This window comes from Tubulanus polymorphus, chromosome 6, assembly GCF_964204645.1.
Source record: "Tubulanus polymorphus chromosome 6, tnTubPoly1.2, whole genome shotgun sequence".
NCBI classification, from domain to species: domain Eukaryota; kingdom Metazoa; phylum Nemertea; class Palaeonemertea; order Tubulaniformes; family Tubulanidae; genus Tubulanus; species Tubulanus polymorphus.
Genome location: NC_134030.1, coordinates 21,996,563 through 22,022,272, shown reverse-complemented (window position 1 = coordinate 22,022,272; position 25,710 = coordinate 21,996,563). Strand labels below are relative to the sequence as shown.

General features: G+C 34.6%; 1 protein-coding gene across 3 annotated transcripts in view; it reads right to left on the bottom strand.

Moving 5' to 3' along the window:
* Window positions 1-3,930: 3,930 nt before the first annotated feature.
* Window positions 3,931-25,710, bottom strand: part of LOC141906946 (uncharacterized) — a 36,557-nt gene continuing 14,777 nt past the window's right edge. For all 3 annotated transcript variants that reach the window (XM_074796447.1, XM_074796445.1, XM_074796448.1), the window contains 35 exons: window positions 25,392-25,475; window positions 25,168-25,212; window positions 25,033-25,083; window positions 24,680-24,715; window positions 24,402-24,419; window positions 23,891-23,941; window positions 23,597-23,686; window positions 23,438-23,515; window positions 23,300-23,347; window positions 23,068-23,121; window positions 20,952-20,987; window positions 20,705-20,722; window positions 19,846-19,893; window positions 19,633-19,761; window positions 19,363-19,410; window positions 18,817-18,900; window positions 18,580-18,624; window positions 18,362-18,412; window positions 16,907-16,942; window positions 13,574-13,591; window positions 13,159-13,206; window positions 12,923-13,012; window positions 11,468-11,545; window positions 11,330-11,377; window positions 11,086-11,139; window positions 8,689-8,724; window positions 8,548-8,601; window positions 8,422-8,463; window positions 8,278-8,319; window positions 8,116-8,142; window positions 7,995-8,024; window positions 7,867-7,902; window positions 7,729-7,782; window positions 7,155-7,192; window positions 3,931-5,638 (listed from right to left, as the gene is read on the bottom strand). In XM_074796447.1, the coding sequence (XP_074652548.1) occupies window positions 7,185-7,192; window positions 7,729-7,782; window positions 7,867-7,902; window positions 7,995-8,024; window positions 8,116-8,142; window positions 8,278-8,319; window positions 8,422-8,463; window positions 8,548-8,601; window positions 8,689-8,724; window positions 11,086-11,139; window positions 11,330-11,377; window positions 11,468-11,545; window positions 12,923-13,012; window positions 13,159-13,206; window positions 13,574-13,591; window positions 16,907-16,942; window positions 18,362-18,412; window positions 18,580-18,624; window positions 18,817-18,900; window positions 19,363-19,410; window positions 19,633-19,761; window positions 19,846-19,893; window positions 20,705-20,722; window positions 20,952-20,987; window positions 23,068-23,121; window positions 23,300-23,347; window positions 23,438-23,515; window positions 23,597-23,686; window positions 23,891-23,941; window positions 24,402-24,419; window positions 24,680-24,715; window positions 25,033-25,083; window positions 25,168-25,212; window positions 25,392-25,475 (1,715 nt within the window). In that variant the 3' untranslated portion in view covers window positions 3,931-5,638; window positions 7,155-7,184. The remainder of the gene's footprint in view (window positions 5,639-7,154; window positions 7,193-7,728; window positions 7,783-7,866; window positions 7,903-7,994; window positions 8,025-8,115; window positions 8,143-8,277; window positions 8,320-8,421; window positions 8,464-8,547; window positions 8,602-8,688; window positions 8,725-11,085; window positions 11,140-11,329; window positions 11,378-11,467; window positions 11,546-12,922; window positions 13,013-13,158; window positions 13,207-13,573; window positions 13,592-16,906; window positions 16,943-18,361; window positions 18,413-18,579; window positions 18,625-18,816; window positions 18,901-19,362; window positions 19,411-19,632; window positions 19,762-19,845; window positions 19,894-20,704; window positions 20,723-20,951; window positions 20,988-23,067; window positions 23,122-23,299; window positions 23,348-23,437; window positions 23,516-23,596; window positions 23,687-23,890; window positions 23,942-24,401; window positions 24,420-24,679; window positions 24,716-25,032; window positions 25,084-25,167; window positions 25,213-25,391; window positions 25,476-25,710) is intronic.

The window sequence follows — 25,710 nt, the reverse complement described above, 5'->3', positions numbered from 1 at the left end:
TCACAGTTCAGTGGGTTTAATTCGACTCTGTGTCTGGGATCCGGGGACTATATTTGACAAGTTAGTTTGATTATTACTTAAATTTATAATGACCTTGTTTTTCGAGGCCACATTTTCAGCAGTAAGCAGACGAACTCTGAATGAAAAGGACGAAATTTACAATTAAGATAAATCAGCAGAACAGAGGCCGGTTGCAAAGTCATGGCTTAGACTTAAGACCAGTCTAAGACCAACTTAGTTCTATAGCTAATCTAAGAAATTAAGACTAGTCTTAAGATTTAAGACTACTTTTGGACTTGAGCCAAGACTGTGCAACTGGGCCCAGATGTGAAAAGGCAGGGCTCGTGGTAGCGATATCGAGGTCACATATTTTGCAATTGCCCTTACTGTTACCTTTTGTGGCAAAATGTGAAAATTGAGATGAATAATGATAGGTGAACTGTTAATCGGAAGCCAATGAGATGAGTGAGATATCAATTCATAATTATTTCACAAAAAGCATCGACAACAAAGAAATGATTTACATATAGAATATGATTTATGTAGTGCGCTAAGTGAAATAGATACTGACCCTGATTTACTGATTTCCGTCGCCGGGATTTGATTCAAATCTGAAATGAGAAAAACAATTACCTGTAGAAAGTAACTTAGACTGTTTGTGGTTGGGTTGTGTTTGGTTAGTTTACTGACGCGTGCATTAAGGCCACGCAAATAAATATGGTTGTTTCTCATCGACCCCTTTTTGGGAAAGTGACAAGAACGGCCGATACTTATTATTTTTACATCCCTTTTGAAATAAAAAGACATAAATAAAAAGCCTTATTCCCAATTCCAAAAGTGACGAGGGCGACAATTTTTTACTTTTTAAATGAAGAAATTCAGGTTTTTAGATATCAAATAAACATAATGTAAAATCAACAACTCATCAAGCGACCTTGAAATTAGTAGTTGACACAAGAAGATATGTTTGTATGGAGATTAGAGATGGATGAACAAATGACGGGTATATGAAAGAGGAAGCTACAACAAATTAAACTGTCGGCTATATATCCGTTAAACAGAAATATGAATTTCACGCTGAGTCGTATGGCCGTCTTATTGAGAATTATTTCTATAAATTCTAGAATGCATGAAAATGTACATGTCATACGCTACAATAAACGCACTTTTGATACGTAGCTGCTAAACTATAAATTCATGCAATCGACTGCGAAGTAATTTAAAAGTAACAGAGACGCTGTGTTTCAATATTAATTCGTTTTGATAGATTCGATGTTTATTTAGTAGCAGGATTCCAGACTGGGAAGGTTCACATTTTAAAACTGTTACTTACCAGTTCGATGAACTACGATTAGATCAAACTGAAGATAATCAAAATCTGTTTGGCCTTCCTTAAGAACGAGACATCTAAATGTTGTTCCATTGTGCAGTTTGAAATCTGCTTTGAATTCTAGTGAAGCAGAAGTAATATGTTTCACATTTCTAGTTATACGAATCAGTTCGTCTGGAATTGTTTCCCATTGTTCTGAATCTCTTCTCTTCTGTTGGAATATAACTGTAGGATATTTAACACGTGTTTTACAAATATATTCAATCGATTGTCCTTCTCTTTTAATATCGGGTTTTCCATCGGGAACAGGTTTTGGATAAATCACTGAAAACGAATGAATAAATATGAATAGTCTATGAAACAGTAAAACGCACAAACTTCGAATAATCTATTTAGGTCCTTTTTCCACCACGTGACCCCCTCCCCCCAGCAAAATCTCTAGTTCCGAATTTTTAGACTACATTTCCCATCACGTATCGTCCTCCACAGTCGTTTGTTTAAAGTTATACATAAATTAGCCACGTAATGAATTCAAACTGACGACTTTAGTGATCAAAGTTTTCTTGGGGAATCCCCACAAAACACTCCCCTCCTATACAGTACTCGAGAACTACCCACAACAAAGAAAGGCAGCATACGGGCCTGCAACATCTTAGATTCTTGGTAATTTATTTACATGACAGGCCCTTGATAAATCCCCTATTTGTTAGTATAGCTAGACCTATGTACGGGAGTCTCAAACACCGACGGTGAAACTATCTGTGACGTCACGCGCGTAATACCTCAGGTGCATGAATTATCATCGACAGAAATCTATGAAATCGACACAACAGAAAAGCTATCATTGATTCGAGTGACTTACTTGAATTATGCGTCTTATTTCCAGATGTTTCTGCGCTGTTTAAGTTTCCAAGTTGTAATAAAATCGTGTATATTATCAAGAACGAACGTGTGTTCATCATTGTGATACAGAGTACAGAATAAAGGAAAATAATCGAGTTCCACTTGGTCTGATAATTGAGGAAGTTAAAGATAAGATTTTGATGATCAGCGCCGGTGATACATTCAATATATTCGAGCGTTGAGCAGGAAGCGAAAGGTGTTTAAATCACTGGTCGTCCTTCAATAATTGTATGACCTTAATATCAGCCCCGGGGTCCAAAGTCAAGGGGCACATTAAATAGTGACTGCTTTCTAAATTTTTTTGTACAAAATGCAGAATTTTCACCGCTTTCAGAAAATGTTTTAAAATCGTCAAAAGTTTCACTAGAATTTTAGAATTTTGGTCAGAAAATTGAAAGATGAAATTGTGGCATATAGGCCTGTATGAGTTTGACTCTTATTCTTGAATACAGTAGACTCCGCTCAAGTCGGATCTTTTGGAACCGCAAAAAAACGTGTCCGACTTGATGAGGGATATCCGAGTTGAATGATATGTATTTCTTAAATAATGCCGCAAAAACATATTTCAACATCCGAGTTGAACGGTTATCCCCGAGTTGAACGGTTATCTCTGAGTTGAACGGTTATCTCCGAGTTGATCGGTTATCTCCGAGTTGATCGGTTATCTCCGAGTTGAACGGTTATCTCTGAGTTGAACGGTTATCTCCGAGTTGAACAGATCCGACTGGAGTGGAGTTAAATACTTCAACAAACTCACCTTTAATCAGTTACATCTTAAGCTTTTCGTTGAATTTCATGACTATTTCACAAGAGGTATAGGTGCTCGTTTGATATAACGGGAGACATGCGCGAGCACCTTTAGGTGTGAAGAAATACCAGTCGGGTAAAAGAGGTCAACGCCACGTACGACAAGAATGGTTTAACAATGTATCGCATGTTACACCTATTGGATGGATGGAGTCAATGAACTATTACTTTTATAATCCATCTACGCTCCATAAACTGCGGGTCTCTACTAAAATCAATCCATTCCACTCAAAATAAGGTATACATTTTTAGAAACTGAAAAATCAAAAATTATCAAACTTTTAGATATCAATTAGAAAATCTTAATGAAATACAATAAAAGATATCAATTCCGAGAGATTGCAAAATACATTCACGATGTCGGGAAGGCAGAAGTCTCAGAGATGGATACAAGGTGTAATTTTGACTACTTCATCTATGGAAAAAGAGGCAACTTTTAGGAGCTGCTGGACAAAACGACTTCCTTAGAAATTGCTGACAATTGCATTGAAACTGCTGTAACTGTAACACAGAATGATAGAGCGGGCACTGTTAGTGAATAGTGTCTCCACATCTGACTCGACAGTCACCGCACCTGAATGGTCACCAGTCACCACACACCCGACTGATAGTCACCACGGATAAATGTTCACCACACCTGACCAGACACGCACTTACAAACTACTGGTGTATGGTCTAGTGGTTAGCGTGCTCGGCTGGCACGCTGAAGATTTTAGGTTCGAGTCCTATTCGGCTAGAGTTGGGGTTAACGGGAAGCTATTGGTAAGACTGGACATGACCAAGCGTCAACCTCATCCGACCCGGGGCCGGTTCTACTCAGGCTGCAGTTGAGTTGATAGAAAAGAAAACAATGACTTTATTTTTAAAGATAAATTCTTTTATTTAAGCGAATAAAATTTCTTGCAAAAAACACGGCACAAAGTTTTACCAGGAGTCCGCAAGTAGCTGATCTTATAAACCGCATCAATGGTTTCATAAAATGTCACGTTTTTACAAAACTTTTTCAAATGAAATAAAACTTATCACAATTTTTCAATGATAATACTTCAGTCAATCAGTGATGCATTTTTACAGTTTTTAACTTAAAACATATTTTATATATAGTAAAACAGTAAACCAGTTACATTGTATCATAATACAGTTATACAGCGTAAGTTGGACTACAATGTAGGCCTAATATTCCCCAAGAACAACCGCTGATGATTTAGCAAAAAGCAATTTCGTTTACAATTTATTTCTGCTCGATATAGTTACAACTACGGTACAATACTGCAATCATTCAGTTACACTGTATTTCAGCTACACTTTAGATCAGTTACACTGTATTTCATCTACTTCAGTTACACTGTATATTTTAGCACATTTCAGTATTTTGACTGATAAAAGTCAAACAATCAAATGTGAACCTTCACAGATTTCAGCAAAACAAAGAGAAGTTTTCTCGCTAGCGAAAAAAAAAACAGATACGACGCCGAAAAACGAGAAATATATAATCAGTATTTTATGAGAGTTTATGAAAGCAAAAAATATATTTTATGATTAACTTATGTTATTATAATTAGTTGTTTCAGCAATAATCAATCAATGATCTACAGTAATTAAATAGCGCAGAAATTACATACAACCGAATAACAAAGATAAATATTTTATTAGAAACTGTATTCAGTAATGCAGTAATTTATGGAATCAGTAACTTATCAAATCAATCAGTGATGCATTTTTACAGTTTTTAACTTAAAACATAATATTTTATGTATAGTAAAACAGTAAACCAGTTACATTGTATCATAATACAGTTATACAGCGTAAGTTTGACTACAATGTAGGCCTAATATTCCCCAAGAACAACCGCTGATGATTTAGCAAAAAGCAATTTCGTTTACAATTTATTTTTGCTGGATAAAGTTACAACTACGGTACAATAAAATACTACATTCATTCAGTAACACTGTATTTCAGCTACACTATACATCAGTTACACTGTATTTCATCTACTTCAGTTACACTGTATATTTTAGTAAAAGCAAAACATATTTATTTGATTAACTAATGTAATTACAATTAATCGTTTCAGCAATAATTAATCAATGATCTACAGTAATTAAATAGCGCAGAAATTACATACAACCGAATAACAAAGATAAACATTTTATTAGAAACTGTGTTCATATCTTTTTTCTTTTTCTTTTCGTATAAAATCTCTAATGATTCGAGCCCAAAAAGAGATTAACAAACATCTTGATAATAGCGTGATACAAAACACAGTTCCACAGTTGTGAGTTAGACACAGTTCCACCCAGACCCAGTTCCACCACTAGAGACTGGCGGTTATAATCATGTGTACTAGTCTGAATACCAGTCGTTGTTTCGGGTTCCCTACAGCGTTTGGTGAGAAACTGTCCATGCAATGTCTTGCAATGCAACAACTGATTTTAGTGTCAAATCAACCCTTATGGGGAACGACGGGTAGGAACTAGACTTGTGTACCGATATCACCCCACTCACGATCACCACTCGGTACGGTATCACTTGTGTGACTATCATCAGCAGCACTTTGACCATCACTAGCAGCAGTTTCATTACTCGGACGAGTAACTTCTATAAATAAATACATGTACAATATAAACCAAACACCAAATACAACTGCACACTCCCTAAATGTAGATACCCGTCAACTTTAACTTATATTCACAATACTTTATCAGTAGCCCCTAGAGTTTACTCTGTTTTAGATGTGTTCAGCTTGTAACTGTTTTTATACAACTATATATAACCCGCTACAGTCTGTTTCATAAAATGCACAACCTCTTGAAAATTCAACTAATTACGGCTTTACTGTTAACAGTGACAATCGTTAATAATACCTCAACTAATTCCACCCCTGATTCAGTTAGAATTATCTTTGATTTTTTCTGGGTGTTTTATTAAGTCCAAAGTGTTTCTTACACCACATACATATTTATGAGATCTCCGACGAAGGAATGAATGAACTGACGTTTAATGATCTACCGAAAACATAGATCGGTAGATCGATGAATGCCATGCGGGAAAGAGATCAGTTCTGCGGTGCTAGAAATAGCAGACACATCGAAGGAAGATCTGTTAGAAATGATTAATCAGACTTTTATTATTGTTATCACAAAAATGTCTCATACAGTCTTTAATTTCGGTCCCTATATCCATTTTTATTTTATCAATATCGCAAACAATAATCAAAAGCTATGATATTTTTGATCATTGTACCAATTTCAATTCACATGCAGTAAAACTATAATTAGCTGACTTTACAGAGGTTATGCATTTTATGAAACGCACTGACATTTTTTGTGTCACATCTTATTACTTAATTGGTCCATTTGTTCTGGGCTGTATAGATAATACCTAATGATTTTATTAGTACACTCCGGTATTGCTGAAGATGACTATTACGAAATAGTCGCAACGTTGAATAAACTACACTAGCTCAAGGAATACAGTATTCATGAAGATGACTATTAGGATATAGTCGAAACGTTGCATAAACTACACTAGCTCAAGGAATACAGTATTCCTGAAGATGTCTATTAGGATATAGTCGAAACGTTGAATAAACTACACTAGCTCAAGGAATACAGTATTCCTGAAGATGTCTATTAGGATATAGTCGAAACGTTGAATAAACTACACTAGCTCAAGGAATACAGTATTCCTGAAGATGTCTATTAGGATATAGTCTAAATGGTTAATGAATATTATCTGAAGGAATGTTTCGCACTCTTTTTGTTCTTAGTGAGTGATTTCATATCATATTATCAAACATTGTTGATGATTCTGTTCAGTAGAGATTAGAACATTAAATACAGAACAAACTTATTGAATCAAGATCAAGATCAAGATCAAGATTTGATTCAATTACTGCTCTTTATCAAACAATACGATTTTAAATCTGAATTTCATAAACCAGATGAATTTCATCCCATCAGTTATCCAGATTAAACCGGTTTAATCATACTTCAGATTTCTCATAAACGAAAATGAAACTAAATTTCATCTCAATTTCGACGATTTATCTCAGACTATTTCATCACTCGAGCTTGGTCTTAATCAGAAAGTAACGGCTTCATAATTTACTTACTCATTTCATTTACCAGGAAACCTTTCTTTTTCAAATCGCTTGAAAATAAAATGAAATTCACAATCAGGAATACATTCATAATTCATTCATAATATTGAATCAACTTCATATTTTTAAAAGGAAGCTCAAATAGACATCACAGATGGTTCCTATAAGTATTGTATCAGTGTTGAGTATTAAGTATTGAATCAGTATTGAGTCGGTATTGAGTGGTCGGTATTGAGTCGGTATTGTTCGTCAGTATTGAGTCGGTATTGAGTCAGTATTGAGTCGGTATTGGTTAACATTGAATCAACATTGAGTCAGTATCAAGTCAGTATTGAGTTAGTTTTGAGTCAGTTGTAAGTCTTATTGAGTCCGCATTGAGTCAGTATTGTCAGTATTAAGTTAGTATTGAGTCAACATTTTAGTTAGTGTTAAGTTAGTATGAGTCAGTATTGTTAGTATTAAGTTAGTATTGAGTCAAAATTTAGTTAATATTAAGTAAGTATGATTTAGTATTGACAAATGTATTTTTAGTAATGGTCAGTATTATGGCCAGTAAGATGTTTATGTTTAAGTCACTTTTAATTACCTTTATCCTTCATAGCACGTATCTTGTTCAACAAATATGTGGAATTATTACCGACTGAAATATAAATTAATTAACTTCACAAAATATTTACAAAATTGATGACTGAATTTTATCCATACATTTCCATCTTCATTTTACCGTGTTTCTCTGCCCATTTAGCATAGTCATTGAGCTCTAAAAAAAATCAACATAATTTTTACTCAATTGATCGATTAGTTGAATATTTCAGTTCGTAGCCGCCACTGAGAGGTAACAATATTACATACCAAAAATATCAGGTAGTGGAACTTTGAAATCTGTAATTAAAAATTGGTAAAATGAAAAATAGAAAAACCTCACAAACTGTTCAACTCTGAATGAAACTTATTTTTTTATCAGTCAATTTACCTTTCATTTCATCAGCTATCCACCTCTCTGAAATGATAAGATATAATTCTGAGGGGAAAACAAGAAACCACATCCTAGTGGTCATCAGGGAGTGATCACATCTTAACTACATCAGTCAAATGAGGAAATGTTATTGTTTGATTGTAGAAATATTTTACAAACCTGCAGCTTCATAGTCTGGTTTTTTGTTATGTTTCGATTTCCCTGTAAACATAATGAAAGCCGGCACAATAAAACAATACACCTTCAGTCAAACTGAGCTCAATTCAAACACAGAATTCGAACTTATGATGAATATTCAATTACCTGAATTCTCGATAGCTTCATTCAATGCAGTCTCAACTGATCCTATAAATAATAATACAATACATACAGATATTAATATTTGAGTTCTGGTTGTTAAAACAGGTTTTGATTTTATTGGAAACTTACTTTTAAATTCGGGAGTTTGAAAATAATCGCGTTTTATCTCATCAACAATCACTGCTACAATACAAATAACAGAATAGTTACATCTCATACAGTCACCAGGGGGCAGTACTGGGTTGAATATCAGAGCTAAACAATATTTACCTGCATCTATAAACACGTTGGAGTTTTTGAAATCGTCTAAAATGTTGAAACATGAAATATAAGTTCACAGAAAACTTGTCATCCAACCTGGTTAAATGTTCAGCTTGTTAAACTTGATCTCTGAATTGAAATTACATAATTCAGGTACCAGGGCCGGGTACTCAGTTGAGGGTTTCTATTTGGTACTCATGTGTTAACCGAAACAAAGGTGGAAAACACTGGATTACTGGACCCAGTTCCACAGTTCTGAGTTAAGATTTGACCCAGAGTTAACTGATTGAAAATGAACTAATCTTAACTCAGAGTTAACTCTAACTCATCACTGTAACTGGACCCTGGGTGTCAAATTTTGCGGAAAGACTAGGCTTTAACGCGTGATTAAAACAACCGTAGTGCGCAGATCTGGCGGAACCGTAATCTTTGTTAAGAACGAATATGCTAAATTCATATTGAAAACCGAGACCCATGTCTATGGGTAAAACTAGCTAAGAAATTATTCAACTGTGCAACAAGACGTTATCATTTGCGGCGTTTATTTCAGCCCCGAACCTGAAGAATATACGGCCATGCTGGTTTGTTTGATGATTAAGATCGATACCTTTTTTTCCATAGTGATGAAGATAGTTACTAATGTTTTTAAGAACACTACAATATCTTTTTCTCGATGGCGACAATAAATTAAATGTTGAAGGTCTGTTTGACAAACTGAATGAAGCTGTCGACCGTCTCAGAGCGCATACTATTTTGGACATGTTTAACCGTGACACTGGTGGTATCAATAATTATGGTTACAGAATGAATCACGCCTTATCTATTGCTGATGGTCGAGTTGGAGACGATAAAGCAACTGGTGGTGATTTTACCTGCTTAAAAGGAGCTGTTAAGCTTGTTATGGATTATATATCAACATCACACGAATGTTTATTACATTTAAATAATTTCCGTGTCCTCGACTTGGAACCGGCATTCTAAGACTTCCATATTTCCTCAATTTTCACTTAGCAAATGGTGAAATCGAAATAGTCGACCAGTTTAAGGACCTTGGCGTTATATTTAACCATACTGGAACTTTTGTCAAATGCCGCAAAACGTAAGCCGACAGTGGTGCAAAGGCTCAATTCCACGTTTTAGAAAAATCCACAAGAAATAGGTTTGGGGACGACGCGTCTTTCCATCTTGTTGACGCACTTGTAAAACCGATTTTATCATATGCTTGCGAAATTTGGGGATTAGCTGTATTGAAAAAATCATCTAACTTCTTGTAAATGCACACTACGACTAAACCGCTCTACCACGAATTATATGGTATATGGTGAGAATGGTAGAAACCGATTGGAATGCGAAGTAAAAGCCACAATGGTGAAATACTGGGCTAGTCTTATCGCCGAAAATAAGAGAACCCTGTCTAGTACAGTCGCAGGAGAGAGTAATGATTACATATGGTTGTTTAGCATGAAACGTATATTGGAAGGCTGTGGCATGGCCGAATTCTGGCTCAATCAAAATATACCTAGAATTTATCTACCAGTCGGAAAAGAAGATTAGAAGAACAGTTTATCCAAAAAGGTGTTTTAATTGTATTAATTCCGCAACGACTGTGACTTTACTTTGAGCAAGGATTCTACCTAACTAACCTTCCGACTAACTTCCGTGTCAACTTAGCTCGCATTAGATGCAGTAATCATAGGCGCAGAATTTTAAGGGGAAAAAAGGCTATGTGATGAGTGCAATATGCAAATCTTAGGCGATTAACGCCATGCCCTGCTAGAATGCCTCGCACATGCGGAAGTAAAAGATCACCTACTCCCGCGTAACTTTTTTAATATCTCAAGCCTTGAAAATCTAAAACAACTATTTGAAACCTGGAATACCTCTATTGCGCCATTTATGCAAACTATGTCGTCAGGTTGACAATAGATAATGTATCCTAAATATACACTATTATCAGATTGAGTATGAATACTATTGAATGTTTACTGGGGTCAGTCCCACGAAGAAAATTAACTATTAGTTGCTTATGACAACTTTTATTAAGTAAAATTGATGTGAAACTGGCCCTTCCTTGTGCGGCGGCTGCTGCTGCTGCTGCTGCTGCTGCTATATATCTGTTAATCACAACACTTGTATTGATATTGTGATATCACGATTGAATCGTGATATTGATAACTATTGAAAATAATTTTTTCAATGCAAATTTTTTTTGTGGACAATGAAATTATCTATTATCTATATATATATATATATCTATCTGTACTCACTTCACTGATCACATATCTGGGTACAAACTACTGGCTTAACTACCAGTAGTTTGTACCCAGGTACTGAAATTACGACTTGCATTTTAAGTCTACTAGTAATATATGGTTCTCGTGAAGGGTACTCATGAAGGGTACTCACCAGCATTCCATTCATCCCTTATTGTTTTAGTACATTTACCCATACACTCATCAACTGAAAAAAAATGATTAAATAAAATAAATATTCACAGAGATAAAAAATGTGACTTTCAAACTTAGAACATGGCTCTGAATCAAAACAGATGCCTCTAAAGATCTGAAAACATTGATGAATTTCATCTTCTGGAATTCAACAACACATTTTGTTTATTTGAATAATGTGTTGTTATTGTATTGATATTCACCTATTTCTGTCAGTTCAGTTGTATTTGTTTCACTGTCAATTTCATCTCCTATTCAAACAGAACAAACAATTATTATTCAAAACATAAAAATCAGATCATTTAATAAAACGTTCAGAGAAACAAGAATTTATCATTTACCGAAACATTCTTTGACTTGTTTCCAATAACCTGTGTTTGTCTTTAAAGTTTTACTGGTTAATTCACTGAGTACAGACACTATATGTAATAGACAATAGGCAAGTTTTTATACAATAGTGTAACCGGCTGGTTGTTGTATCGGCAGGCAGGCTGGCGGGGGGGGGCTAGCATTTACACCAGCGGTACAGAACTCCATCCATCAGGAACAGGCAGTTAAACCTTATATGTACTATCTGTATTGCATCCCACAATGTGAATGATTATCATAACTTTACATAGTCTTTATTAAACAGAATCATGTGTATGGAGGGAGAGGTGTCAGACAAGTTGTAGCCAACAGGAATCACAAACTAACGATATGTTTGAGAGACACAAATTCATTATTGATGAAATGACTAGAGTTAATTACTATGAATACGTAATGACTAGTCTGACATGTTGATTACGATAAAAGCACATATTGATAATATATTTAGTAAAATCATATTACATTGTTATTGTTATATTTTGATAGTTAATAAGTATTTCATGAAGTAAGTGATGTGAAATATTTTGAACATTTCGATATGAAATTGTAAATACTTATGATTATAACTTGTGACATATCGAATCCGGGTCATAATACCTCCGCCCAAAATACCTCCACCCAAATATCCCACAACCAGAATCCCTCCGCCCAGAATACCCTCATATGTTTCCAAAATACCTCCAGGCCCTAGATCTAATGGGTTTATGCCTGAAGGAAAAAAATTAGGAACCTATTAGTAATATAATTTTTTAGAATTTGTCCCCATCCAAGTTTGAATTTACAGGCCATATTCAAATAAACCAAAGTTCTGTAGTTTAAAAGTAGTTAACAAAGTATAATGTTAATTTCAGTTTATTGTTCGAAGATCATTGTTGCAGTTAAATGGAAATAAACTGAATTCATTGTGTAAACCGAAATGTAGTACATTGTTTTCTTAGATTAGAGGAATAATTAATATTCTATAATCTAAATATTGAATTGTTTCTAGAGAAATCTAGTATCAGATTAAAGACACGAGATAAACTAATTAATATTCTATAATCCCTATCTCGTTGTTTATTCAAATTGGGTCGATTTGTAAATTTCCCAGCCATTACTAATTAGAAGTGAACATTGTCATTAATTGTTATTCAATTATTATTCAGTATAGGCTTATATATACCGTAATACATTATATATGATCCTATACATGTATAATAGTCAATATTGGTGGTACTTTATACATCTAAATAATAGAATTATAGTATTTCTTTTAATTATGGGTGGAGGTATTTTGGACACATATGAGGGTATTCTGGGTGGAGGGATTCCGGGTGTGGGATTTTGGACGGAGGTATATTGGGCGGAGGTATTATGGGCGTATCCCGACATATCATATCGGAGTGAAAATAGAATTCAATTAGAGATAAAAAAACTGATAAACTTACATGCGCGAGATATATCATACTTCCAGTATTTTGAGAACGCAGTACTGCTAGCCTTTTTACATTTATCTTCTAAAATAGTCACTAGTGAATCTATAATTAGACATGTTGATTAGAAACTACCGTGACATTGACTGATATTGTGAAATATCTATACTTCGCCTATGGCGTCACATATCTTCCTACAGAAAACAGTCGACCTTCACCTGTACGTCTCCCGATCAAGAAAATGTATTCACCTTTAAATCCCGGGATCCTGTTTGCAATTATTGGTTTGATGTGTTTCACTGAAACAGAATAAACACAATAGATTTACTGCAGGGAGAGTGAAACGTGTTCTTCTTTCACATCTACAAATTTAGTGGATTGAGTTAAACCGGAAAAATGAATATTGACTGTACAGGCTCTAAACAACCCACAATATTGAAGATTGATAGGGGGGCCTAGCCCACAGGCTGTTCTTTCCATTAATAAATTCAGACGGCTTTTAAAATGTTTATTTCTTAAGGAAGCATTTCAGTGTAAAGCTCTTTGAGCAGTTTACTGGATTTAGAGCTACTTAAGAACCAGTTAAGCTACCATTAAGAACCAGTATTATTAAAAGCAGGACATATCAAAACAGACTTTAACGTGTAAGTTGTTATCAGTACTTACTCGCTCTTTCATATTTTACTGAAAAACAGAAAAAACAATGATTCATATATAAACATTGAGTAGATATAAACAGGTTAATTCATACAGTTCACTTTAACTATATAATTTTAACATCTTTTGATTTAAATCTAAATCTAAAAAAAACTCATTATAACTTAATTATTCATCGAATAATATGACAACTAAACACTTTTCTCATCTTTCAAAAAATACTTTAAACATATTTCTGTTACATGAGTATTTATTTCTGTTGATGTTTTATTCAATTCTCAATTTTTTTATTTCCTAAGTTATTGTAATCATTCTTCATTATATCGTCATTCAATGTTTTACTTTATTTCTATACCTTATTTTTAAAATATTTGATATTTTTGATATATTGTAACATTTCAATGTTTCAGGTTAAAAGCTTCGAGATATTTTCATGATGTGAAGCGATTTTTAGAAATAAATATCATTTTTATTTATTGCTGAATTTAGTCTCAGCAAAGGATCTTGGGGTTAGGAGTTAAGTGTTAGGAGTCTAGTGTTAGGAGTCTAGTATCAGGAGTCTAGAGCTAGGAGTCTAGTGTTAGGAGTTTAGTGTTAGGAGTCTAGTGTCAGGAGTTTTGTGTTAGGAGTCTAGTGTTAGAAGTCTAGTGGTAGGAGTCTAGTGTTAGGAGTCTTGTGTTAGGAGTCTAGTGTCAGGAGTCTAGTGTTAGGAGTCTAGCGTTAGGAGTTCAGTGTTAGGAGTCTAGAGCTAGGAGTCTAGTGTTAGGAGTTTAGTGTTAGGAGTCTAGTGTCAGGAGTTTTGTGTTAGGAGTCTAGTGTTAGAAGTCTAGTGGTAGGAGTCTAGTGTTAGGAGTCTTGTGTTAGGAGTCTAGTGTCAGGAGTCTAGTGTTAGGAGTCTTGTGTTAGGAGTCTTGTGTTAGGAGTCTAGTGTTAGGAGTCTAGTGTTAGGAGTCTAGTGTTAGGAGTTCAGTGTTAGGAGTCTAGTGTCAGGAGTCTAGTGTTAGGAGTCTTGTGTTAGGAGTCTAGTGTTAGTAGTCTAGTGTTAGGAGTCTAGTGTTAGGAGTTCAGTGTTAGGAGTCTAGTGTTAGGAGTCTAGTGTTAGGATTTTAGTGTTAGGAGTCTAGTGTTAGGAGTCTAGTGTTAGAAGTCTAGTGTTAGGAGTCTAGAGCTAGGAGTCTAGTGTTAGGAGTCTAGTGTTAGGAGTTCAGTGTTAGGAGTCTAGTGTTAGGAGTCTTGTGTTTGGAGTCTAGTGTTAGGAGTCTAGTGTTAGGAGTCTAGTGTTAGGAGTCTAGTGTTAGGAGTCTAGAGCTAGGAGTCTAGAGCTAGGAGTCTAGTGTTAGAAGTCTAGTGTTAGGAGTCTAGTGTTAGGAGTCTAGTGTTAGGAGTCTAGTGTTAGGAGTCTAGTGTTAGGAGTCTAGTGTTAGGAGTCTACTGTTAGGAGTCTAGAGCTAGGAGTCTAGTGTTAGGAGTTCAGTGTTAGGGGTCTAGTGTTAGGAGTCTAGTGTTAGGAGTCTAGTGTTAGGAGTCTAGTGTTAGGAGTCTAGTGTTAGGAGTTCAGTGTTAGGGGTCTAGTGTTAGGAGTCTAGTGTTAGAAGTCTAGTGTTAGGAGTCTAGTGTTAGGAGTCTAGTGTTAGGAGTTCAGTGTTAGGGGTCTAGTGTTAGGAGTCTAGTGTTAGAAGTCTAGTGTTAGTAGTCTAGTGTTAGGAGTCTAGTGTTAGGAGTCTAGTGTTAGGAGTCTAGAGCTAGGAGTCTAGTGTTAGGAGTTCAGTGTTAGGGGTCTAGTGTTAGGGGTCTAGTGTTAGAAGTCTAGTGTTAGGAGTCTAGTGTTAGGAGTCTAGTGTTAGGAGTCTAGTGTTAGGAGTCTAGTGTTAGGAGTCTAGAGCTAGGAGTCTAGTGTTAGGAGTTCAGTGTTAGGGGTCTAGTGTTAGGAGTCTAGTGTTAGGAGTCTAGTGTTAGGAGTCTAGTGTTAGGAGTTCAGTGTTAGGGGTCTAGTGTTAGGAGTCTAGTGTTAGAAGTCTAGTGTTAGGAGTCTAGTGTTAGGAGTCTAGTGTTAGGAGTCTAGTGTTAGGAGTCTAGTGTTAGGAGTCTAGAGCTAGGAGTCTAGTGTTAGGAGTCTAGTGTTAGGAGTCTAGTGTTAGAAGTCTAGTGTTAGTAGTCTAGTGTTAGGAGTCTAGTGTTAGGAGTCTAGTGTTAGGAGTCTAGTGTTATGAGTCTAGTGTCAGGAATCTAGTGTCAGGAGTCTAGTGTTAGGAGTCTAGTGTTAGGAGTCTAGTGTTAGGAGTCTAGTGTTAGGAGTCTAGTGTTAGGAGTCTAATGTTAGGAGTTCAGTGTTAGGGGTCTAGTGTTAGGAGTCTAGTGTTAGGAGTCTAGTGTTAGTAGTCTAGTGTTAGGAGTCTAGTGTTAGGAGTCTAGTGTTAGGAGTCTAGTGTTAGGAGTCTAGTGTTAGGAGTTCAGTGTTAGGAGTCTAGTGTTAGGAGTCTAGTGTTAGGGGTCTAGTGTTAGGGGTCTAGTGTTAGGGGTCTAGTGTTAGGGGTCTGGTGTTAGGGGTCTAGTGTTAGGAGTCCAGTGTTAGGAGTCTAGTGTTAGGAGTCTAGTGTTAGGAGTCTAGTGTAAGGAGTCTAGTGGTAGGAGTCTAGTGTTAGGAGTTTAGTGTTAGGAGTCTAGTGTTAGGAGTCTAGTGTTAGGAGTTTAGTGTTAGGAGTCTAGTGTCAGGAGTCTGGTGTTAGGAGTCTAGTCTTAGGAGTTTAGTGTTAGGAGTCTAGTGTCAGGAGTCTGGTGTTAGGAGTCTAGTGGTAGGAGTCTAGTGTTAGGAGTCTAGTGTTAGGAGTCCAGTGTTAGGAGTCTAGTGTTAGGAGTCTAGTGTTAGGAGTCTAGTGTCAGGAATCTGGTGTTAGGAGTCTAGTGGTAGGAGTCTAGTGTTAGGAGTCTTGTGTTAGGAGTCTAGTGTCAGGAGTCTAGTGTTAGGAGTCTAGTGTCAGGAGTCTAGTGTTAGGAGTCTTGTGTTAGGAGTCTAGTGTTAGTAGTCTAGTGTTAGGAGTCTAGTGTTAGAAGTCTAGTGTTAGGAGTCTAGTGTTAGGAGTCTAGTGTTAGGAGTCTAGTGTTAGGAGTCTAGTGTTAGGAGTCTAGTGTTAGAAGTCTAGTGTTAGTAGTCTAGTGTTAGGAGTCTAGTGTCAGGAGTCTAGTGCTAGGAGTCTAGTGTTAGGAGTCTAGTGTTAGGAGTCTAGTGTTAGGAGTTTAGTGTTAGGAGTCTAGTGTTAGGAGTTTAGTGTTAGGAGTCTAGTGTTTGGAGTTTATAGGTTAAGGGTAACTCGAAACTGTGGAATTGATGAACAAACTACTCACTTCTATAAGCTACGATTCCTCGTTCCTTTAATTTCTCTGAAATCACAAATAGAAATAAAATGTAAATTCAGCAATAAATCAATCCGTGATGAAAAATAAATGATATGTACGGGGTAATAATGCAGTAAAATTGAAGGTAATAATGCTGTAATAATGAAGTAAAAATGCTAGAGGTAAAAATGTCAGGGGTGTAAAAATGCTAGAGGTAAAAATGCCAGAGGAAATAATGCCAGAAGGTTAAATTGATTCAATGATTATAAGAAACAAGTGTATCAAAACTTAAAAACTATTCATCGAATTGTTGTTTTGATGTTATGAAAAAAAGCAAACTAACTCATCTAAAAATTTTGAATTTAATTATCTTACCTAATTAATAATTATCATTATGCCTAGAAATATGGTTTACCTGAACTGTGCATTCAATATGTAAACTCTGTGCATTCATTTGAATTCGTTAATATTCATTAATCTAGAAATGCGTTATATCATGACTATTTTTGCTTTTTGATTTCAATCATATAAGAAAATGCGCATTAATTTTCTAATTTCCAATGATCTAAAAATGTGTTGTATCTTAATATCATCTCGTCCAAATAAGAATATTATTAATGATTCCAATGAATTTCTTGCTTATGTCAGACTTTATTTCATAAATTTGTGATTCTCTTTATTTCATAAATTTGTCATTCATTTTTTTGAATTTTATTATCATAGGAATATGTTATGTATATCTAAACTGTGCATTCATTATGTAAAATCTAGTGTATATAATATCAGGTCCAATATTGGTTAATTCTTCACTTAATTTTCCTCATATTTCCGTCTGGCATTTTTACCTCTAGCATTTTTACCTATGGTGGGATTTTTCCTCTGGCATTTTTTACTTCTGGCATTTTAACCTGGATTCGCATGCATGCATGCGTGCATGCGTGCGTGTGTGCGTGCATGCGTGCGAGTGTGTTGACTTGATATAAAATGTGTTCCAATTTCGCCCCTTCCCGATTGGCCCCTTTTTCTATTTCACCCATCCCATTTTTTCGGCCCTGCCAATTTTCTTATTTTGCTCCCTTCCCACCTTGGACCTTTTTGTGTTATTGATTGATATTCAAATTAACTAAATGACTGAGGGCACAATTAGCATAATCATGTAACATTGCTTAAATTTAACTAAGCTTCTTTGAAAATGTACAAAAAGGGGCAAAAATGTGAACAAAGGGGCGAAATAGGAAAGGGGCAAAATGGGAAAGGGGTGGATTGGGAAAAAGGCCAAATTGGAATAAATAAGCGGCGAAATGGGAATACACCGTTATACAAGTGTATATACCGGCTGATATATGATGCATTATTTATGATACAATGATATGATATGATATGGGTCACAAAAGGGCGCTTGCCCGACAAGATACGGTTTCAATTTAATGCAAGAATTGATAGTGAATCGTTTGAACTACAAACCTGTAGACATTGATTGTATTCTGGATTTCACATCATTATAAATTCTGTTAACTGAAAATAGAAGAAAATCTTTAAATTGTTTTACACAGTAAAATCAGCTGTCAATTTGAATTCATTGCAATGATTGAAATAAACAAGTCATTTGCGGTTCTTAAAACAACATTCATTTTTGATTCGTAAAAATAAACATTTTACACACATTTCATCAAACAATTTACCTTTCCAGTTTTCTCTCTTCAGCAAATTGTTGATTTCGCTTGAGTCTCAAAAAAGGAAAAACATTTTAAGAATCGACAATCTTAGTGAATGAATATATAATTGTTGATTGTAGATGTATTAAATGTCTTTTACTGTAGATGTAAATGTAGTTTACTGTAGATGTAAATGTAGTTTACTGTAGATGTAAATGTAGTTTACTGTAGATATAAATGTAGTTTACTGTAGATGTAACTTACTTTTATCTAAAGCAGTTCGAGTAGCAGTTTTCAATGATTCATCAGATTGTATTGCAATAATGAATTCTTCCTTGAAATATTCCACTGAAATTCACATAAAAAACAGGAAACATAGACATAACATTCATTGAGTGTGGTTTCAATTTTAAACTTTTGTTGCTTAAAGACATTCAGTTCCGCTGGACATAGAAAAGACCAGTAAAGCAGGGGATTAGAACATCATGTTCAATTCAGGATGAATGATAGAAGAGCATTTCCTGGTATTCCTAACGAGCAGTTTAAGGATTTTTAACAAGAACTTAGAAGAATTAATCGTCCTTTCAGGGACAAAGATCAGCCGCAGAATATTTCAGGCTAGTGCTCCTAAGAAGCTGGTCACAGTAAAAGGGCTTTCGAAATGCCACTTTTGGTACCGATGAAATACATAAAGAATGGTATTTCCATTGAATTTAGATTTGCCGGATTTGTTCTCTGAAAAATGTTGACGTTAAGAGATCGGTGACATTAAACAGGTTAGCTTAAGTTTTTTACAGACTTATATAATACCTGCTTTATCCCACAGAATATCTGGATGTCGATTGGCTGAATCCAACACTACAAAAATTGAATAGGATTTTAACATTTTAAAAAAATGTAATGTTTTGTGATAAAAGGATCAGTCTGATCTACAAAAATTAAACAGTTTAAAAATAGAGAAATGTGTCATAAACCGATTAGCCTGATTCTCAACTCGGTGAATTACTAACAGGTTATTTCAGACAGAGTTTACTGTATTGAATTAAAATTCAAACATGCAGTTTCAGTGTAGTCACTTACCAGTGCTGAGTTGTGCCGGTATAATCAGTGTTAGAGGCAATATTTCTTCAGGTGTTTTTACGCGTTCGAATGATGCATCTTGTGTCTTTATTTGATCATCAGGTGTCTTTATTTGATTAAATTCACCGACTGTAATAAACATTGATAATAAACATCAATAAGATTTAAAACATAAAACATGTTGAATTTCACACTTTGTAATGTGTACAGTACCTTTCTTATCTTCAAACTCTTTATCGGCTAATTCATGTAGTTTAGAATCTATCAATATAGAAAATAACTGACATCACAAACAACTTATAAACAGGTAAATATGACGAATTATATCATGACAATTATTAACTGGTCCCACAAAATCAGAGGCAAGCGTGCTGTGCACAACTATGTGATAAAACAGATAAGTGTGATTTCAGGTCTTGTGATGATATTGACAACTAGTTTCTATTCTATTTTGGTGATATTCTTTCCGTATATAATATTTGGAAAAAGTAAATCGCATTGAATTATGCATCAGTTCACGCAGATACCGCGGTACCTGTCACATCTAACAATCATTTTATTGAATTTTACACTTTGTAATGTGTACAGTACCTAATTTCCTATCTTCAAACTCTTTATCAGCTAATTCATGTAGTTTAGAATCTATCAATATAGAAATTCACTAACTTAAACAAACTCGTGTGACTTGTAGTTCGAAGTCACTATTATTCAATTGTTCCACGAAATCAGAGGCAAGCGCTGACTACAACTGTCAGATAAACAGATAAGTGTGACTCTAGGTTTTAGGTCCACCATGTGATGATATTGACAACTGGTTTCTATTTTAGGGATATTTTTTTCTGTGTATAATATTTGAAGAAGTAAATTGCATTGAATTGTTTTATGGGGCAGCAATTATGAATAACCAGTTATCACTGAACCCAAAATGATTGTTGCTCTTGTGAATCCAATGAATTATTTGTGATTGTCAGCATCAGTTCACGCAGATACCGGTACCTGTCACATCTAACAATCACTTTATAGATCAAAATAGTGAAAATCGAAAATAAATTCTACTCATCTCAGAACTCACTTATCTCTTTTGGACTCGCTGAAATAGATAGAAAATCAAACAGATTTTCATGATGAATTCAAATTGGTTTTTCATTGAACCAGTGGCCGGCTCCATAATCGAAAATTGAATCCAAAATTTGTCTTAAATCTCATGACTGGTTCTAAGTTGTTAGATCGGCTGTAAAACCGAAATCGTCTTAGACTGGTTTTAACTGTAATGATTACTATAGAACCGGCCCTAGGTGATTCATATACGGAATATTTACCTGTCCCTACAATCATGTTGCGGTTCTTAAAATCGCCTACAAACAACAAAACATGAAATTATGTCACTTAACCTTGTTCATTTTGCAGTTTGTTTCAACTTGATCTCTGAATAGCATCATTTAAATGCCTTTACACACAATTCATGTAACCGGGGCCGGATACTCAGTTGAGTGACTGTATTTGCATGTACTCTAATCATACTGACATATTCCGACAGTCAAGAAATGGTACTCACTCAAGGTCCAATAGCTTATGGTACTCAGGTACTGAAATTACGATTTGCATTTGAGGCCTGTACTCAAATTGAACTGAAGTATTATGGATGAGGAACTCATGAGAGGTACTCACGAGAGGTACTCACGAGTGGTACTCATGAGAGGTACTCATAAGTGGTACTAATGAGGGTATGGTGGCTGATAAGGGCCATGAAAATATTTCCTAACAAAAATAAATTTCCATCGAAAAATATTCGTGAGTGAAAATAATTTTGGTGTGTAAAATGAATCACCTTCAAAATATATTTTATGTGTAAAAATATTTCCATAGAAATATTTTTCTCTGTCGAGAAATAACTGCTGTAAAAATAATTTCGGGTTTTCCCGTTTTCACGCGCTTTATATTGATCGCGCTACAACTACGGCGCAGCAGTGTTTGTACCGTTAAGTATGTTGAACGGGACATCAAGTAAAAGATGTCTTAGTTTTCGATCCTACGGCTACAGCACAGCAACTTGTATCTATGGTGGCTGACAAGGAAGGGCCATGAAAATATTTCCTGACAAAAACGATTTCGTCATGAAAACTAAATTTCCATCAAAAATATTCATAAGCGAAAATAATTTTCTCATGAAAATAATCGCCTTCAAAACATATGCTGAGTAAAAATAATTCCGCTATGAAAAATCGCCTTCCTTCAAAATATATTCCGATGACTAAAATATTTTTGCAGCGTAAAAAATAATTGTGGGTTTTCCGCTGGTGCACGCGGTCGATTGAACTTTCTCACCTGATCTTAACATTTCATCTATGCTACTAGCCCTACGGCTTCTTGTATCCGTTATTTGGGTCCTTGATCTGCGCCCATAACATTGACAAAAGATATTTATTTCTAGATGGACAGGAGGTCTGAGAAGGAAACCAAAATCAAGAGCCCTAATTTTTATTTTGACCGTACACAATTTTTGATATTTTTTGCCCAAATTTGTGTTCACATGGACCCGATGACAGCACCACCATCCCACCCTTCCTTACTTTAGGTTACAAGGACTCGCCGTCACGAAATCTCAGGATTAAAAAAAAAATCAAAGCTCTACCCAAGTACTCTGATTCATGTGTAAATGAGAGCCCTGTGGTATACCCCCCCCCCCCCCCGTGTAGTTCAAGTATGTTATGTACGCAGTGTGTACCACTATACTAAGGGCTAGTAGCATAGATGAAATAAGATCAGAGGTGACTAGCGTACGGAAGCCCCTAGGTGACATATGATATAATTTTTTTCATAATTTCGACTTATTAAGTCGAATTTCGACATAATAAGTCGAATTTCGAGATAATAAGTCGAATTTCGTGTTAATTAACGTGTTAATTGTCGAAATTCGACTTATTAAGTCGAATTTCGACTTAATTAACACGAAATTCGACTTATTATGTCGAAATTCGACTTAATAAGTCGAAATTGTGAAAAGGTTTTCTCGTATGTCACCTAGGGGCTTCCGTACTAGCGGAAAACCCACAATTATTTTTACGCTGCAAAAATATCTTGTCATCGGAATATATTTTGAAGGAAGGCGATTTATTTTTCAGAACGGAATTATTTTTTCTCACGTCTATATTTTGGAGGCGATTATTAAGAAAATTATTTTCGCTTATGAATATTTTTTGATGGGAATTAATTTTTCACAACGAAATTATTTTTACTCACAAAATATTTTTCACAACGAAATTATTTTAACTCACAAAATATTTTTCGATGGAAAATAATTTTTTTGTGACGAAATTATTTTCACTCACGAATATTTTTCGATGGAAACTTATTTTTCATGATAAAATCATTTTTTGTCGGGAAATATTTTCATGGCCCTTATCAGTCACCATATGAGGGGTGAGGGGTACTCACCGGGATTCCATTTGTCACTCATTGTTTTGATGCATTCACCCGAACACTCATCAACTATAAACGAACAAGTGAATAATAAATAAATAAATAATATATATATATATATATATATATATATATATATATATATATATATATATATATATATATATATATATTAATATATAAATAATTTTCAAAATAATTTTTGTTAATCTTGAAATAATATGTAATATGTTAATTTGATATTCACCTATTTCTGTCAGTTCAGTTGTATTTGTTTCACTGTTAATTTCATCTCCTATTCAAACAGAACAAACAATTATTGGTCATCCTTACAAATCAGATCATCAAAAAAGAATCAGCAGTGAAACAAGAATTTATTATTTACCGAAACATTCTTTGACTTGTTTCCAATAACCTGTGTTTGTGTTTAAAGTTCTACTGGTAAATTCACTGAGTACAGACACTATATGTAATAAACAATAGACAAGTTTTTATACAATAGAATTCTATTATAAATCACAAACTGATTTCACAATGAACTTACTCGCGCGAGATATATCGTATTCCCAGTGTTTTGATGGCCACAAACTGATAGCCTTTTGACATTTCTCTTCTAAAACAGTCACTAGTGAATCTGTAATTATACAATGCTCATTAGAAACTACTAAAATATCGTCTGATGATGTAAACTATTTATGCTGCTACAGCGTCAAATATCCTCCAACAAAATACAGTCGACCTTCACCCTTAACTCGGGACCTGTCGACCACCATTCTTACTCTCGGTACCGATTAAATTTGTTAATTGAAACACCTAACAGTAAACACAATGTATTCACCTTTAAATTCCGTTTGGATTCTGTCTGCAATAATTGGTTTGATGTTACTCACTGTAACAGAATAAACACAATAGATTACTGCAGGGAGAGAGAAACATGTGTTGTAAAAGAGCTTGTAAGCAACACAAAACGGCGTGGAAGAAGAAATATTGAGACTACGTGTTTACTATATGACGTTCTATTGATAAGTAAGGATTCACACATACAAAGATAAACCAGGAACACGTGGTACAAAACACATGGTACAATAAAGTTCAAAAGTTCATGTAACCGCAACCACAAACTAAAAACTACTTATGCATATTACTCATATCATAGGTTTTGGATAATACTATAAACACCAAAATGTTCTCCTTTCACAATCCTTCCTTTTGAAGGAAGTATTTTCATCATCTGTAAAACGGTTTCACTGGATTTAGCGCTATATAAGAACCACTACTATTCAAAACAGGAGATGACAAATATATATTTTTATCTAAATTTTAACATGGAAGTTGTCATCAGTACTTACTCGCTGTTTCATCTTTTACTGAAAAACAGAACAACAACAATAACTAATAAATATACATTAATTAGATCTAAACAGATAAATTCATACAGTTCACTTTTACTATAAAATTCTTACTTAATTTGATTTAGATCTGAATTTAAAAAAACTGAGGGGTTATGATTCTAGTGTTGGGAGTCTCTTGTGAGGAGTTTATGGGATCAGGGTAACTATGGAACAGGAAAACTATGGAATTGATGAACAGATTAGAATTCAAATCAGACAAATTGACTTTTACTCACTTCTATAAACTACGATTCCCTGTTCATTTAATTCCTCTGAAATCACAAATAGAAGTAGAACGTAAATTAAGCAATGCATCAATTCGTGATAAAAAGTAAAACAAAACTCATCACCTTCAAAATCACATTTTACAAGCATAAATGATGTGGTATGGCGTGATATGATATGTGATATACGTATTTTATATATGTACTTGATGACATTGTATATGATAGTGGTATATGATATGATATGATATGTTTATGAAAAATATGATATATTATAACATGCTTTATGAAAAGAAGCCTCAACACGAGGAAATATATCCGACATTTAAATGCAAGAATTGATAGAAAATCATTAAAATACAAACCTGTAGACATTGATTCTATTCTCTTTTTCACTTCACCATAAATTCTATTAACTAAGAAATAGAAGAAAAACGTTTGAATTATTTTTCGGTTCGTGAAAACAAACAAATTATCCGCATTTTATCAAACAATTTTACCATTCGACTTTTCTTTCCTCAACAATTCGTTGATTTTACTTGATTCTAAAAAACCACAAACAAATTTCTATGATTGACAATCTTAGTGAATAAATGTATCTAATTGTTGATTGTAGATGTAGATGTATTAAATGTAGTTTACTGTAGATGCAAATGTAGTTTACTGTAGATGTAAATGTAGTTTACTGTAGATGTAAATGTAGTTTACTGTAGATGTAACTTACCGTTATCTAAAGCAGTTTGAGTAGCAGTTTTCAATGATTCATCAGATTGTATTGCGCTAATGAATTCATCCTTGAAATATTCCACTGAAATTCACATAAAAACAGCAAACATAGACACAGCATTCAATGAGTGTGGTTTCATTATAAAACCGTTGTTGCTTTAAGTTTGCATTTTGACATTAAAAATACCAGTAAACCATGGTTAGAACCCCATTTTCAGGGCCTTAACCAAACAATTAGGTATATGACGGAAGAGCGATTTCTGGTTTTAATAACGAGCAGTTTAACGATTCGTTACAAGAACTTAGAAGAATTAATC